Raw genomic sequence first — 14,913 nt, forward strand, 5'->3', positions numbered from 1 at the left:
TTAAAATGCATGTTGTAGAAAGAATGCCACGAGTGTGTTCGGCGGTTACATCTGCAAAAGGTGGCTACTTTGCCGAGTCAAAAATTTAAATTAAATTTTGTTAAACAAAATAATTCTATGATTTCTTTTTATCTCCAATTGTTTATTTGTTCTATGCTTAATTTCAGAGTACATTGAGACATTAAACTGCGTAAATTTCAATAATAACCGGAAAAATTGAGGCGTTCCAAAACTTATGACCGGTAGTGTATGTACGATGACTGTAATTTATTTTTGGAAATTGAGCTTTTCTCCCAATCGTGACTTTTTTTTTTTTTGTTGGAGAACTTTGAAGCGGGTTTGATATTTTGGAAAATATCCTTAGACCTCAAATGTTGTTGTCTGAAGCCACCCGCCACAAAGCCTGTCCTTCCTCTTGGCTGGTTGTTGTCCAGTGGTGAGCTGAAAGTGAGCAGCCAGGGCAGGAAGCAGACTGACTCTGTGCCTTTGGGTTATCCTGTGCCAAAAACCCTGTGCACATTTGATGCAGAAATTATTGAATTTCCTCATTTGTATAATCATAGAAGCCATTTGCTGTATCTAGTCACTTGTTCAGGCATTTCATAATGTAGGGGTGACCATTGGGTTATATTTTTGGCAGTGAGAATTTCTGTAAGTCTTCTGGGTTCTTAGCTTAAGTGGCAACTGGACTGCTGCCAACTCGTGCATATTTTTGGTGAGGTCGTTTTTCTCTCTCAAGGTTTTTCTTTGTGCTGTTTGCGGTAGAGGCTCAAACAAGCATGACTATTGGAAATTGTTTGTGCTGGCCAAGGAGGGATGGGTTAATCCCCAAACCTTAATGATTGTAATGGCAAACAAACAAATCCACAAGCAGACACTTCTTGAATCATATATACACAAGACTGCTCATTGCAGCGTTGATTGCAAAAATATTTTAAAGATTTTATGTGGGAAAACATTATCTCAACCAAAAAATTCGAAGTACTTCTCTTGTATGCAGCATTTTTGGTGTTGTTGAGTGAATCTGCTGCTGCTGCGAACCAAATATTTTGAGGATGGTAAATGTGGGAAGTGACAACATGTAGTCTGTGATGTGTGAAAACTGGATCACACAGGTACACTCCAACTCTTTGCAAAGGTTGATATTTTGCCTTGTTTATTTATCGTCATGCCAAATGATAGCCAAACAAATGGGAAGGACTCGCCAGTGGGCTGAATTGCAATGCCGGAAATTAGCACTGTTTCGAGTGATTCTGTAATCGTTGCATGCAGTAGTCGTTTGTTGATGACGAACGACCCTTATGTATCTAAACATTATTCAGCTTGACAACTTTGGTTAAAACCGAAATTACGTACAAGACTGCTGCCTCGATCGCTCCCAAAAATAAAAATAACCCCGCTTGCGTACATGAAGCAAAAACATGCCTTCTCCATGTGCATTGTGCATATATAATACATCGTGGTTATATAGCTCAGGTGATTCAAATTGTGAATACTAGCAACGGTACCCACCCTATGGGTGTGGCTTCAATTGGGAGGCCCAAATGAAAAGGCAAAATATCATAAATTGAAGGGTTTTAAAAATATTTTAAACGATTTATGGAAACCTTCCTTAAATAATATCACACGCAAATCATGAAAATCTCAACAGTATTTGTAGAATTTCAATAAAAGCTACATCACTGTTCATATCGGTAAATATTATTCCATCGTGTTTGGAAAAACTGGAAAATTGGAAAAATTGGAATAATTGGGAAATTGGGGGGAAACAATGGAAAAACAATATAGCCTATTTTACTCCAGGGGGTCCCAAGATTACCCACCCAAAATTTTGTTGCGATCGGTTCAGCCGTTTTTGCGGTACCTGGGAACAGAACAGACGGACAAACATTTGGTGAATTATAGTAAGATGACACTTCCGAAGACGTATTAGGATTACCAGAAAACCAACATGGTATTGTTGTTCTCCTCCTCTTCTCTTTATAAGGAATGAGGTCAGATGGTACCAAGCTTCTTCCCTGCATTGACCACGATACTCCTCCACTTTCCTCTGTCCTCAGCCAACTCTCTCCACCCTCCAACCTCCCCCACCTTAATGATATCTCTCTTCACACAATCCTTTCATCTCAACTGCGATCTACCTCTTTTCCTCCTACCTTGTGCCCTCAACCTATCTGCTCTCTTTGCCATTCTCTCTTCCCCCCATCCGCACCAAATATCCAGCACATCTCAACCGACATTTCACCAATCTCCTGGTCAAGCTCATCTCCACACCATTCTCCTCCCTCAGTTCATCCATTCTCCTTCTATCCACCCTCTTCACCCCAACAATCCTCCTCATGCAGTTGTTCAGTTGTTCGCGCAAACCTGCAGCCTCTGTTGTTGTCTCTCTGTCAGTGCCACCTTCTACAGACTGTAAAGGTAGGCTGGTGTTACACAAGACATCAGAACCTTTCCTTTAAATCTTATTTACATCTTTCTCTCTGCCATTACACCGTCCACCTTCCTCCACGCATTTGCTCCCACCTGTATATCCAGCCTCCTCCACCACAACAGCCAGATCATCCGCATACAATATCCTCCCCAGGATAAATTTAATGTTCATATTCGTGCTTACGAGCTCCATCGCCATGATAAGCAGGAGTGAGCTGAGATCGCTTCCCTGCCTCGAACTGATGTTCACATTGAACTCCTTCGATATCCCAGGACCAACCAAAACTCTTCCCTTCGTTCCTTCGTACAACCCTTCCACCAACCTAACTTCTGCTTCCAGCTCTTCTATTTATCTTGGTGTCGCCATCACCATCTCTCTCGGGATGTATGATATGGTGGACGTATGATATTCTTCCTGACAACAATTGTGGGTTAAGTTAAGCCAGCATGCCTGCCAATGGGTTTTAATGTTTCTAATGCATGCAGCATCATTACGTTTGTACCTGCGACATGTTGCAGGCCTACAAGAGCTTTGCATTGCTGCTGCTGCTGTTGTTGCGGTTCTTGTTGTGGGTTGATTTTGGAAATGTTCACCCATTGGTCAGAAAGCTGCCAGACCACACCCACATCTGTCGTTTAATTCCACCCACCATAGGACTGACACGAAATTATATGGCCGCCATCTTGTTTCCTGGTGGGCCTAACAAAGTAGGACAGTGTATAAACAGCAGAGACCTATGTCTCTGCTGTTTATACATTGTCCTGCTTTGTTGCATCAGATTTCTATTGGCTTTGTTTGGGTCGAGTGTTTAAATTATTATAAGGTTTAATCAAGCCCGTACACGCTTCCCTAAAAAATATTAGCATTACGTAATTTTTGAACGTAGCCATATGCACGTTAAATGCGCTTTTCCCAATCTGCCTATTACCGGATTTTAAAAGCCAATTCAGTCCTGCTTAATGGTAAAGTACCATACCTCGAATGACCACGTCGTACAGGTTTTTATGGCCAAAAGGTTTATTACCACAGAGCGGGAGGCTGGAAACTTGGTAACTGAATGCACCTCTGACATTTTTGAGGCCTGAACCTATATCTACTGCAATCTATATACCCCACAGAGGATAATAGCATAACCCTTCCGGCCCTCCTGTTTGGAGTGGGTGCACTCGTTGCCTGAAACCAGACCCAGTTGTCAGTGAGATTTGTAATTGATATTGAACCAGACCATGAAGACCCTTGGAGATGAATTGTAAATACCTTCAACAGAAAGGATGCGGAAGTTGAGTGGACAGATGAGGTAAAAAATATATATTGTGTCGCAGGTTGTGACCACAGTGCGGTCATTGTTAATATACAAGATACTGTACGGTACAGGGTGTATGATAAGTCGATATCCAATTTAAAATTGTTGTAGCAGCTTTATTTATGAACCAATTTCAATGAAGCAAAATGTAAATGATGGTCTCCAATGGGATTTTAGGATGAACTGGTTCAAAAAACCTTGTTGAACTGGAGAGGAGAATCACCAATGTTCTCACTGACGTTCCTCAAAACATGGTGCGATCAGCAGTAGCGAATGTGTGCCAGTCCTATTAAGGAAATCTATTGATAGTGCTGGAGGCATACGAGGAGGTTTAAGGAATTGTGCATAAAACCTCACTGGATACTTTCATTTACAGTTTGTTTCATTAAAATCGGTGATTGAAAATTGGGTATTGACTTATCATACACGCTGTAGTACAATTACAGATGTATCCGTCCTTCCCTCTGATGTTGCCATCTTTCATCACAATGCAATGGTGCAACTCAAACTCCTGTAAAAGCGGGGCTGCTGTCGGCCATGTCGAGCGGATTGAGTGGGACGGCCTTTTGAATTTCACCATTGCATTGTGATGAAAGATGGCAACATCAGGGGGAAGGACGGGATGCAGGGAGATTTTCATCGTAAGAAATTATAGAAAAATGAGGAACCACATTTGCAAAATTGGTTTATAATTGTCAACCAATTGCATTAATGGCGTTTAACTTTTGCATGTTTGGAGTTGAATCTAGACTAAGGAAAAGCCATATTAATTCCATTGTGTGAGAAGTGCTGACATTTTAAATGACTGAAGGCAAGTTTGATTTTACTTATCATTATTATTAGGGTACCCCTCCCTTTCAGGCAATGATACCCAGTTGTTTTTGTTCAGATTATTCTTATTATTCTTCCTCCATGGTTTTGTGGGTCTATTCCCTTTAAAATTCATTTTCTCTGCAAACGTTGGTCCTAATGACACTAAATTTTCACCATAGGAGCGGCTCTACCTGCAGAATTTTTAATGCTAATTATTATGTCATAGGTCATGACCTGGTGTTGGTGTTGGCTCAGCGGTTAGGGTGCTGCCTTGGGATCCTAGTATCCTGGGTTCGAATCCCGGAAGATCGCTGAATTAATGCCAGGGGGGTTGACTCAGCCTGTCATCCTTCCGAGGTCGGCAAATTGAGTACCAGCTTGCTGGGATGAATGATCCTGGTGTGTACCCCGATTTAGAATAGGTACACTGTATCCCTGTGCATCGTAAGAGCGTGACCAAGGGTTGGCGTCAGGAAGGGCATCCGGCCATTAAAACATTGCCTCAAACAGGGAACCATGATTGTCATGGGGCCCCGCAAGGCTAACCACCGCTCTAGCGGGGAAAAATGGCCTTAAAACGATCCTTCATTATTCATTCATATTTAAAGCCCAACAATTAATTCAGTTTTATAAAGCGGACGTCATGTGTCATGCGTGTCCGATGAAAGTGGGGTTGTATCAAAGCTGGTCGTCGTGTGGTACACGGTCATCATTGTCAGCAGTTGTAAAGTGGCAGTTCGAATTATTATTATTATTATTATTATAATTGTTATTATTATTATTAGGTTTACTCTCCATGAAATGGAGAGTAACCTATTATTATTCCCAAAGTTTTTCTTTTTCTTATTATTAGTATTATTCTTCCACCCTATTTTGCACCTCCGAAAACTTTAAAATTAAGTTTCTCAGCAACCGCTGGCCGGATTGACAGGAAATTTTCATCAAATGATCGGCTAGGCTCGTATAATTTTTTAATGCGAATTATGACGTCATAGGTCACGTGGTATGGGCACCATCTTGTAAAACACCTTCAACTTTGCCCCTCTATATCTCCGAAACGGCTCAATGGAAAAATTTGAGTAATGGCTCATTCTAAAGAACTCTGCAATGAGACCAAAAAACATGTTTATTGAGTATATAAAAAATGCTAACGTTAAGAGATTAGAATTCGTCAAACACATATTTGCTCCCATGAAAGTGATATTTTTTTCCCTGATCCTTAGTTCAGTTTTTCGAAGTCATACATCACATGGTACGGCCGCCATATTGTTTTTCGTGAAAAACACGAAAACCTCTTTTTCTCTGCAACGACTGAACGGTTCGAGGCCAGACTTTGCAGGCACAATCGCATACCCATGACGAACAAAAATGTCAGCGAGCATGACGTCATGCGTCGCATGGTTTCAGAGTTATGACGTTTTTAAGCATAAACTTTTAAAACCAAGCTCCTCCCTCATTTTTGATCCAATCGAGGGGAAACTTCACAGGTGTGTTCAGCATATCAGTCTGCTATGATATCCTTTTGGAATTTGCGATAGGTCACGTGGTTTGGCAGATATCGTAAATTAAACGCAAATATTAAAAACAATTATATCTCTTGAACCGCTTCATTGATCGACGTGAAACTTCATACTATAGTAGAAGTCATGAAGGGTAACAAGTGTGCAAAATTTCAAGATGATTGGATGTACGGTCTGGAAGCTAGAAGTTGTTATTGCGTGAATAAGAAGAGCCTTCGAGTGTGGGCATTTAATTATTTATCACATGCACAGACATGCAGGCATCGTTTGACACGATCTCACGGGGTAATTTGAACCTCAAATAAAATTCTAATTCCAGATTTGTCAATGGCTGAGGGATATTAACAAACGAATAAACAGATTTGGCTAAATTCCGAGTTTTTTTTTAAAAAGATCCCATATTCACAGAGTTCTGAGAGGCTGAAGAAGAAGACACCTCGCATGGGCTTCTCAGACCAAATAAATAATTATGGCTCTTAGATTTTCAGGTTTATTTTCTTTTAAAAATCGCTTTATCTGCAGTCATTGCACGGATTGACATGAGAAAGAGAGAGAGAGAGATAGGAGAGGAGACGAGACTCTCACTCTTTGTGTGTCTGTGTATGTGTTGCTCTGTGTGTTTGTTTGTGTGTGTGTGTGTGTATGTGGGTGTGTGTGTGTGTGTGTGTGTGTGTCTGTGTCTGTGCGTGTGTTGCTCTGTGTGCTTGTTTGTGTGTGTGTGTCTGTGTGTGCATGTGGGTGGGTGTGTGTGTGTATGTGGGTGTGTGTGTGTATGTGGGTGGGTGTGTGTGCATGTGTGTGTGTGTGTGTGTGTACGTCTGTGTGTGCATGTGTGTCTGTGCGTGTGTTGTTCTGTGTGCTTGTTTGTGTGTGTGTGTGTGTGTCTGTGTGTGTGTGTGTGTGTGTGCATGTGGTTGTCTGTCTGTGTGTATGTGTGTGTGTGTGTGTGTGTGTGCGCGCACGTGCGGGGGGGGGGGGGGGGGGATTGGGGTGTGCATGTGTGGGGATGTGGCCGTGTGTGGGGATGTGGCCGTGTGTGGGGATGTGGCCGTGTGTGGGGATGTGGCCGTGTGTGGGGATGTGGCCGTGTGTGGGGCTGTGGTGGTGTGGCCGTGTGTGGGGCTGTGGTGGTGTGTGTGTGTGTGGTGGGATGTGTTTGTGTGTGTGTGTGGGGGGGGAGGGGTGGAGGTGTGTGTGTGTGTGTGTGTGGATGTCCATGTGTGTGTGTGTGGATGTTGGGGGGGGGGGGGTGTGTGGATATATGTGGGTGTGTGGGGGGCGGGGGGGTTGTATATGGGGATGTTTGTGTGTGGGAATGTGTGTTTGTGTGTGTGGATGGGGATGTGTGGGTGTGTTTGTTTGTGTGGATGGGGATGTGTGGGTGTGTTTGTGTGTGGGTGGGTATGTGTATATCGGGGTTGTATCAAAGCATGTCCAATGAAAATGGGCTTGTATGAAAGCGGGAAGGCGGAATAAACCGGTCATCACTGCCAACAGTTTTAATGTGGCAGTTCTAGTTGTTATTATTATTATCATTACTAGGGCATGCCCGTACTATATATATATCTAAAAGTATATCCCCCCCTCTATTTACATGCAATGGTTTGGTCCAAAGCGAACGGCTTGCGAGTACGGTGACAATCCCCCCCCCCTCTATTTACATGAAATGGTTTGGTCCAAAGCGAACGGCTTCCGGAGTTTGGTAAAGAAATCGCCATGCACAAACGCGCAGGAAAGCGAATGAATCGCAAATTCGTTTTTATTAGTTTTAAAACATAGTTTAACGCCAACATAGTTTGCAAACGTGAAATAAATGAATACGCTCTCAAATGTGCCATCCGAGGCAGAGTGTGTCCGCCACGTTCGGCACACGCGATAGTTCGCTGCTCTCTGATTGGTTGAATCGTTTTTTGGACATAGCTCGGTAAGTAATTGTCCGATTAATATGAAACCTTGAAAAGGCACATCCTCGGGTCCCCAGCAATATACCTGGCAAGTTAAAAGTATATCGGACCCGTGGTTGTCGAGAAACAGCGGTCACAGACAAACGTACAAACGTACAGAGATTACTGGAATTATAGATAGATTGGTTGAATCGTTTTTTGGACATAGCTCGGTAAGTAATTGTCCGATTAATATGAAACCTTGAAAAGGCACATCCTCGGGTCCCCAGCAATATACCTGGCAAGTTAAAAGTATATCGGACCCGTGGTTGTCGAGAAACAGCGGTCACAGACAAACGTACAAACGTACAGAGATTACTGGAATTATAGATAGATGATTATTAATATTATTATTACATTTCATGGATGTGGCCGTGTGTGGGGCCACATCCATTCTTCTTATTTTTGTTTAACTGCCAGATCAATGTGTTGTGCCAGTTGCTCACAATTGTATGGCTGTCCTTCCTTTACAGTGCGCCCTTCGCAGCAAGCTGATGATGGCTGGAACGTCGTGCCCATCAGCAAAGGGAGCCGTCCCATTGATCCATCAAAACTCCCAAAGCTGAAGGTGAGGTGACTTTCATAACTGGAGATTGTTCCAGCAGTTGGCAACCCATTTATACCCCTTCATTTTGTAAATGTGGTCTTTCATTACCTGTGTAGTTAAGAGCTACAAAGTTGCAACAGATGTTTGCTTCAAATCAGAAATTCTTGCTATTACATGTGAATTGAAGAATAAATGCATGATATGCCAAACATGCTTCAAACAAACTTCATGAACTCATAAATGATTTTGACAATGCTTTAGTGTCACAGGAAGTTTTTTTTTCTTTTTCGTGTGTCACTATTTTGATAATGAATCAATTGTCCTCGTTGGTTATACTAGGGCATGCCCGTACTATATATATATCTAAAATTATATCCCCCCCCCCTATTTACATGAAATGGTTTGGTCCAAAGCGAACGGCTTGCGAGTGGTGACAATCCCCCCCCTCTATTTACATGCAATGGTTCGGTCCAAAGCGAACGGCTTCCGGAGTTTGGTAAAGAAATCGCCATCGCGTACACAAACGCGCAGGAAAGCGAATGAATCGCAAATTCGTTTTTATTAGTTGTAAAACATAATGCCCAATTATTCAATTATCGCCAACGTATTTTGGCTTTTTGCAATTTAATCGCAAGGAAAAGTAGAAAGAGAAGAGGGAAAAAAAGAAAAGCCTTGCCTTGCTGCAAACAGCTGCTGCAAACAACAACAACATGGAAGGCTGCACTGTCCGGAAGTTGGCATATCGCAGTTACGATTATTTTAGTGTTAATGGCCAATTATTCAATTAGCGCCAACGTATTTTGGCTGTTTGCAATTTAATCGCAAGGAAAAGTAGAAAGAGAAGAGGGAAAAAAAGAAAAGCCTTGCATTAACGCATTAACGCTTGCATTGCATTAACGGTTCGGCACACGTGATAGCTCGCTGCTCTCTGATTGGTTGAAGCGTTTTTTGGACATAGCTCGGTAGGTACTTGTCCGATTAATTACAAACCTTGAAAAGGCACATCCTCGGGTCCCCAGCAATATACCTGGCAAGTTTCAAGTATATCGGACCCGTGGTTGTCGAGAAACAGCGGTCACAGACAAACACACAGACACACAGACACACAGACACACAGACACACAGACACACAGACACACAGACACACAGACACACAGAGATTGCTGGAATTATAGATAGATGCAAGAATATCCATAATGTGAGTTGAAAGTGTTTTTTTTATTTTTTACTTTCGCATCCTCCAACCCTGTCAAGTGAAATTATATAATGTGGGCTTCACCAAACCATTTGGACCGTCAAGTCAGGGCTTTTTTTGTTGTTTAAAAGAAATTCTAATCAGCTAGTTTATTTGACTGATGGTATTAGGTCCATCTACTTTTTAATGTGGAAAACACCTTTGATTGTTCCTATCATCTCCCCATATTTTCCCACCGTTCTTTGCACCCAGCCTACAGTAGACAGTATTCAACTGGGGCCTGGTGGTCGTATTGGCAATTGGGGGCGAGGAAGCAGTGGAGGCTCGGGCACAAAGCCTGAATCAGGTACCAGTAGCTTGTCTTAATATGACCGAGTTTGTCTTGTAGCAAATTCACGCCTAGCCATCGTGGTATTTGCATTTTCTCTCCAAATTATGTTGGAGCCCTGAAAATTGTAACCAACGAACGAGTTCTCCTGCTTGACCAAGTACAGTATTGTACTCGATGGCACGTCGTGTGATAGTGATATTTCTTTTTCATGGACATGATGGAGTCATTTTCTGTCACTGTCAGGCTAAATACGAGTTAAATCTCCGATCATTGTTTCCACATGCCTGTCTTTCTGATACGTCCTCAATCTCATCAGTTTGCTGTGTCTGCGCGTGCCGTCTTTTCGCAAATGTGCCGGTCACACAAGAGCTTACGCAAAATATATTTGGTGATCGTAGCTTCTTTTATAGCCTTAGAATGTCATCTGCCTCGAGCATTCCGCAATTGTGATGGAGATTAATAGCTCGGTAATTTTTTTCTCCGATGTCCGAGCTATATCTTGGAGCCGGCAGCGACTTTCAGAATTAAATTTTGCTTCACTAATGGGAATATATATTATGCAGGTTGACATTTTTTGACCTTGATCTATTTTTAATGTCATGACCTAATTGTAGACAATTAACATTTTCACCACCTCTCAACTAAGGTTTGTCCGATCGGAACGAAATTGCTCTCTCTCTCTCTCTGTGGATAACCTAAAGCAAGGCGCATTTATGCTACATTTACATCATGCCCCTCTAGGTTAAAGGTCAAGGTCATATGGCCATCATTGCATTGCGGGCACCATGGGAGGCTTACCCATGGCAATCGTTTTGTGATCTCAGATACAGTCACGTGAAAAAGTAAGTACACCCCATGTAAAGTTTTGACTTTTTCAACATATTTCAACATACAGCTACTTGATCTTCATTTCAACAATATTGACAGATAAAGGTGATATAATATAACAAATATGATGAAACATTTACATTTTGTAGTCCCTGGTGTTGGGCTAGCGGCTCGGGTGCCGGCTTAGGATCCTCGGATCCTGGGTTCGAATCTCGGTCGATCGCTGAATTAACGCCAGGGGGGTTGACTCAGCCTGTCATCCTTCCGAGGTCGGCTAATTGAGTACCAGTTCACTGGTAATTCCCTGTTTGTCGTTAAAGGCGGCAAAAAGGGTTGGCGTCAGGAAGGGCATCCGGCCGTAAAACATTGCTTCAAAAAGGGGACCGAAAAACAACAACAACCACGGTCCCCGAAAAAGGCCAACCCCCGCTTGCGGGGAAAAATGGCCTCTAAAGGTGGTTTTTTTATTTACATTTTGTAGTCCATTGTATAATTTAAATAAACATAAATGCAAATTTCGCATGTGGAACAAGTAAGTTCTGCTCCCTGGTTTACCCCTGAACTCCACCTGATGAAAACTCGTGCTCGCCAACTTGAAAGACTCCGCAATAAAACGGGTCTCACAGTTCACTCCCAAGCCTACAAGGACCACATACAACACTACAAAGATGCCCTCTCCCACGCCCGCTCTGCCTACTACTCTCAAATTATCCACTCTGGCTCCGGAAACCCAAAAGCACTCTTCTCGACAATAAACAAACTCCTCCGCCCCCTGGACACCACCACCCAGTCATTCACAGTAGACAACTGCATCTCCTTCCTCTCTTTCTTCCAACGCAAAATTGACAACATCTACAACAGCTTGACCACCGCCGCACCCGCTCCCCCTCCAACCACCTGCCCCCCCTTGTCCTGCCATCCCCTGTCTCGGTTCTCCCCAATCTCCCCTACTGACCTCTCTGAACTCCTCATAGGAATGAAAACTGCCACCTGCACTCTTGACCCCATCCCCTCCAGCTTTGTCAAAGCCTCCCTCCCTGCTCTCTCTCCACTTATCATTGCAACAATAAACTCCTCCCTGTCTACAGGCATCGTCCCACCTTCCCTCAAAATTGCTGCTGTTACCCCCATTCTAAAAAAACCTGGTCTAAACCCTGACACCCTAAACAACTTCAGACCCATCTCCAACCTACCCTTTCTGTCAAAAGTTTTGGAACGCGCTGTAGCCACTCAACTCAAACATCATCTCTCTGCCAATAACCTGTATGAAACATTCCAATCCGGATTCCGCTCCAACCACAGTACTGAAACTGCTCTCCTCAAAATCACCAACGACCTTCTCCTCTCCTCTTACGCTGGCAACCTCAACATTCTCGTCCTCCTCGACCTCAGCGCTGCCTTTGACACCATCGATCACACTATCCTCCTCACCCGACTTGAATCCACCTTTAACGTTACCGGCACTGCCCTCTCTTGGATTAAATCATACCTCTCTGACAGATGCCAGTTCATCTCCATCAATAACTGCAAATCCCCCACTGCTCCCCTCCCACAAGGTGTCCCCCAAGGTTCAGTTCTTGGCCCCCTCCTCTTCATCCTTTACCTGTCCCCGCTCGGTCACTTAATCCGCCGTCATGGTCTCCAATTCCACTGCTTCGCCGATGACATCCAGCTTTTCATCTCCACCAAGTCCGTCTCCACCGACACCCACTCTATCCTGACAAACTGCATCACTGAAATAAAATCCTGGCTTCAAATCAACTTCCTCAAGCTTAACTGTGATAAATCTGAAATAATCATCATTGGCCCAAAAACGCTCACAAAATCCACCCATAACTTTGCCCTCAACATCGACGGTATCCCAGTATCCACCTCCCCTCACATCCGGAATCTTGGCGTCATCTTTGACCAAACCCTTTCCTTCGACAAATACACTAAACAGATCACAAAGTCAGCCTTCTTTCACCTGAAAAACATTGCCCGTCTCCGCTCATCCCTCTCCTCCACGGCTGCAGAAACCCTCATCCACGCCTTCATCACCTCCCGTCTGGACTACTGCAATAGCCTCCTCTATGGTTCACCCTCAAAAATCACCAATAAACTCCAATACATTCAGAACTCCGCTGCCCGTCTACTCACCCATTCCCGGACCCGTGACCACATCACCCCCGTCCTTTACAAGCTTCACTGGCTCCCCATCCCCCAGAGAATCCAGTACAAAATCCTCCTCTTGACATACAAAGCCCTCCATAACCTGGCCCCATCCTACCTGGCTGACCCTCTCCAGACACACTCCCACCCGCAACCTCCGCTCTGCTGGTACCAACCTCCTGACCCCCTCCATCCGGACCAAATTCAGATCCTGGGGGGACAGGGCCTTCTCCATCGCTGCTCCCACCCTCTGGAACTCACTACCTCACACCATCAGAGACTCCTCCTCACTCACCACATTCAAAACATCACTAAAGACCCACCTGTTCAACACTGCATTCAACATTCAACCCACAGCATTTAACCCCTGACTATCTCTTCTCCTTCTCCCTCCTTTTGCTTTAAATATTTCCCTATTGATTCTTGTCTTTTTGCAATTGTTGTTTTCATGTATTGTTATGCATTATGTTTGCCACTGTGTCAAAGCGCCTTTGGGCTTCTGGAAAAGCGCTATACAAAATAAATGAATGATTATTATTATTAAGTACACCCTTGGCTCTAATAGGTGGTATTGCCCCCTTTGGCAGAAACAACCTCAAGTAGGCATTTCTTATAACTGTCTGCCAGTCTCTGACATCGACTGGGAGAAATTTTTGCCCACTCCTCCATGCAGAATTCTTTCAGCTGTGCGATCTTTGAGGGGTTTCTTGCATGCACAGCTCGTTTCAAATCCCCCAACATCTTGATGGGATTTAGATCCGGGCTTTGACTTGGCCATTCAAGAACCCTCCATTTCTTTCTTTTCAGCCATTCCTTGGTGGATTTACTGGTATGTTTAAGGTCACTGTCATGTTGCAAGGTCCACCTTCGGTTGAGCTTCAACTTTCCGACAGATGGCCTCACATTATCCTCAAGCACCCTCTGGTGCAATGAAGAATTCATAGTGGATTATATAATGGTGAGCTGCCCAGGCCCTGATGCAGCAAAGCTGCCCCAAACCATTATATTTACACCTCCATGCTTTGCAGTTGGCATCACGTTCTTGTGGTCAAATGCTGTCTTTGGTTTTCGCCAAACATGTCTTCTGGTACTGTGGCCAAATAGCTCTACCTTTTACTCATCTGTCCAGAGGACATTGTTCCAGAAGTGCTGGTCTTTGCCTAGGTGTTCATTGGCAAACTTTAGTCTTGCCCTGATGTTCTTTCTGGACAGCAAAGGTTTGCTCCTGGCACACCTCCCATGTAGATCAAATTTGTGCAGCCTCTTTCTAATGGTAGACTCGTGCACTTTGACATCAACAGTGGCAAGAGCTACCTGTCGGTCCCGTGATGACATTCTCGGGTTCTTAGAGACTTCTTTCAGCATCTTGCGGTCTGCTCTCGGGCTGAACTTGCTGGGGCGGCCTGGCCTGAACAAGTTGGCAGTTATTTGGAATCTTCTCCACTTGTAGATGATCTTCCGGACAGTCGAATGATTGATTTCAAATTGTTTGGAGATATTTTTAAATCCCTTCCCAGACTCGTAGGCATCTATAACCTTCTTTCTGAAGGCCTCAGAGAGCTCTTTTGATCTCGGCATTGTGACGCCGCAAACTTCAACAACAAAGAGCAAACCAAACTAAATGTCTGAAGTTTAAATAAGACAGGTTCCTCCAAGATCCTCTCTAACGATGTTCTAATCATTTGCACCTGAGCTGGTGCACCTGATTCTAATGTTAGGTATTTGAAGTAGTGATAAATGTAGGGGTGTACTTACTTTTTCCACATGCGAAATTTGCATTTATGTTTATTTAAATTATACAATTGACTACAAAATGTAAATGTTTCATGATATTTGTTATATTTTATC

The 14,913-nt window shown here is 43.6% G+C and overlaps 1 protein-coding gene across 5 annotated transcripts in view; it reads left to right on the top strand.

Moving 5' to 3' along the window:
* Nucleotides 1–14,913, top strand: part of LOC137425734 (uncharacterized) — a 331,211-nt gene that overhangs the window by 259,793 nt on the left and 56,505 nt on the right. For all 5 annotated transcript variants that reach the window (XM_078775548.1, XM_078775550.1, XM_078775549.1 and 2 more), the window contains 2 exons: nt 8,487–8,581; nt 10,008–10,101. In XM_078775548.1, coding sequence (XP_078631674.1) covers nt 8,487–8,581; nt 10,008–10,101 — 189 coding nt within the window. The remainder of the gene's footprint in view (nt 1–8,486; nt 8,582–10,007; nt 10,102–14,913) is intronic.

The sequence above is a fragment of the Myxine glutinosa genome, chromosome 4 (genome assembly GCF_964187855.1).
Source record: "Myxine glutinosa chromosome 4, kmMyxGlut1.1, whole genome shotgun sequence".
Taxonomy (NCBI): Eukaryota; Metazoa; Chordata; class Myxini; order Myxiniformes; family Myxinidae; genus Myxine; species Myxine glutinosa.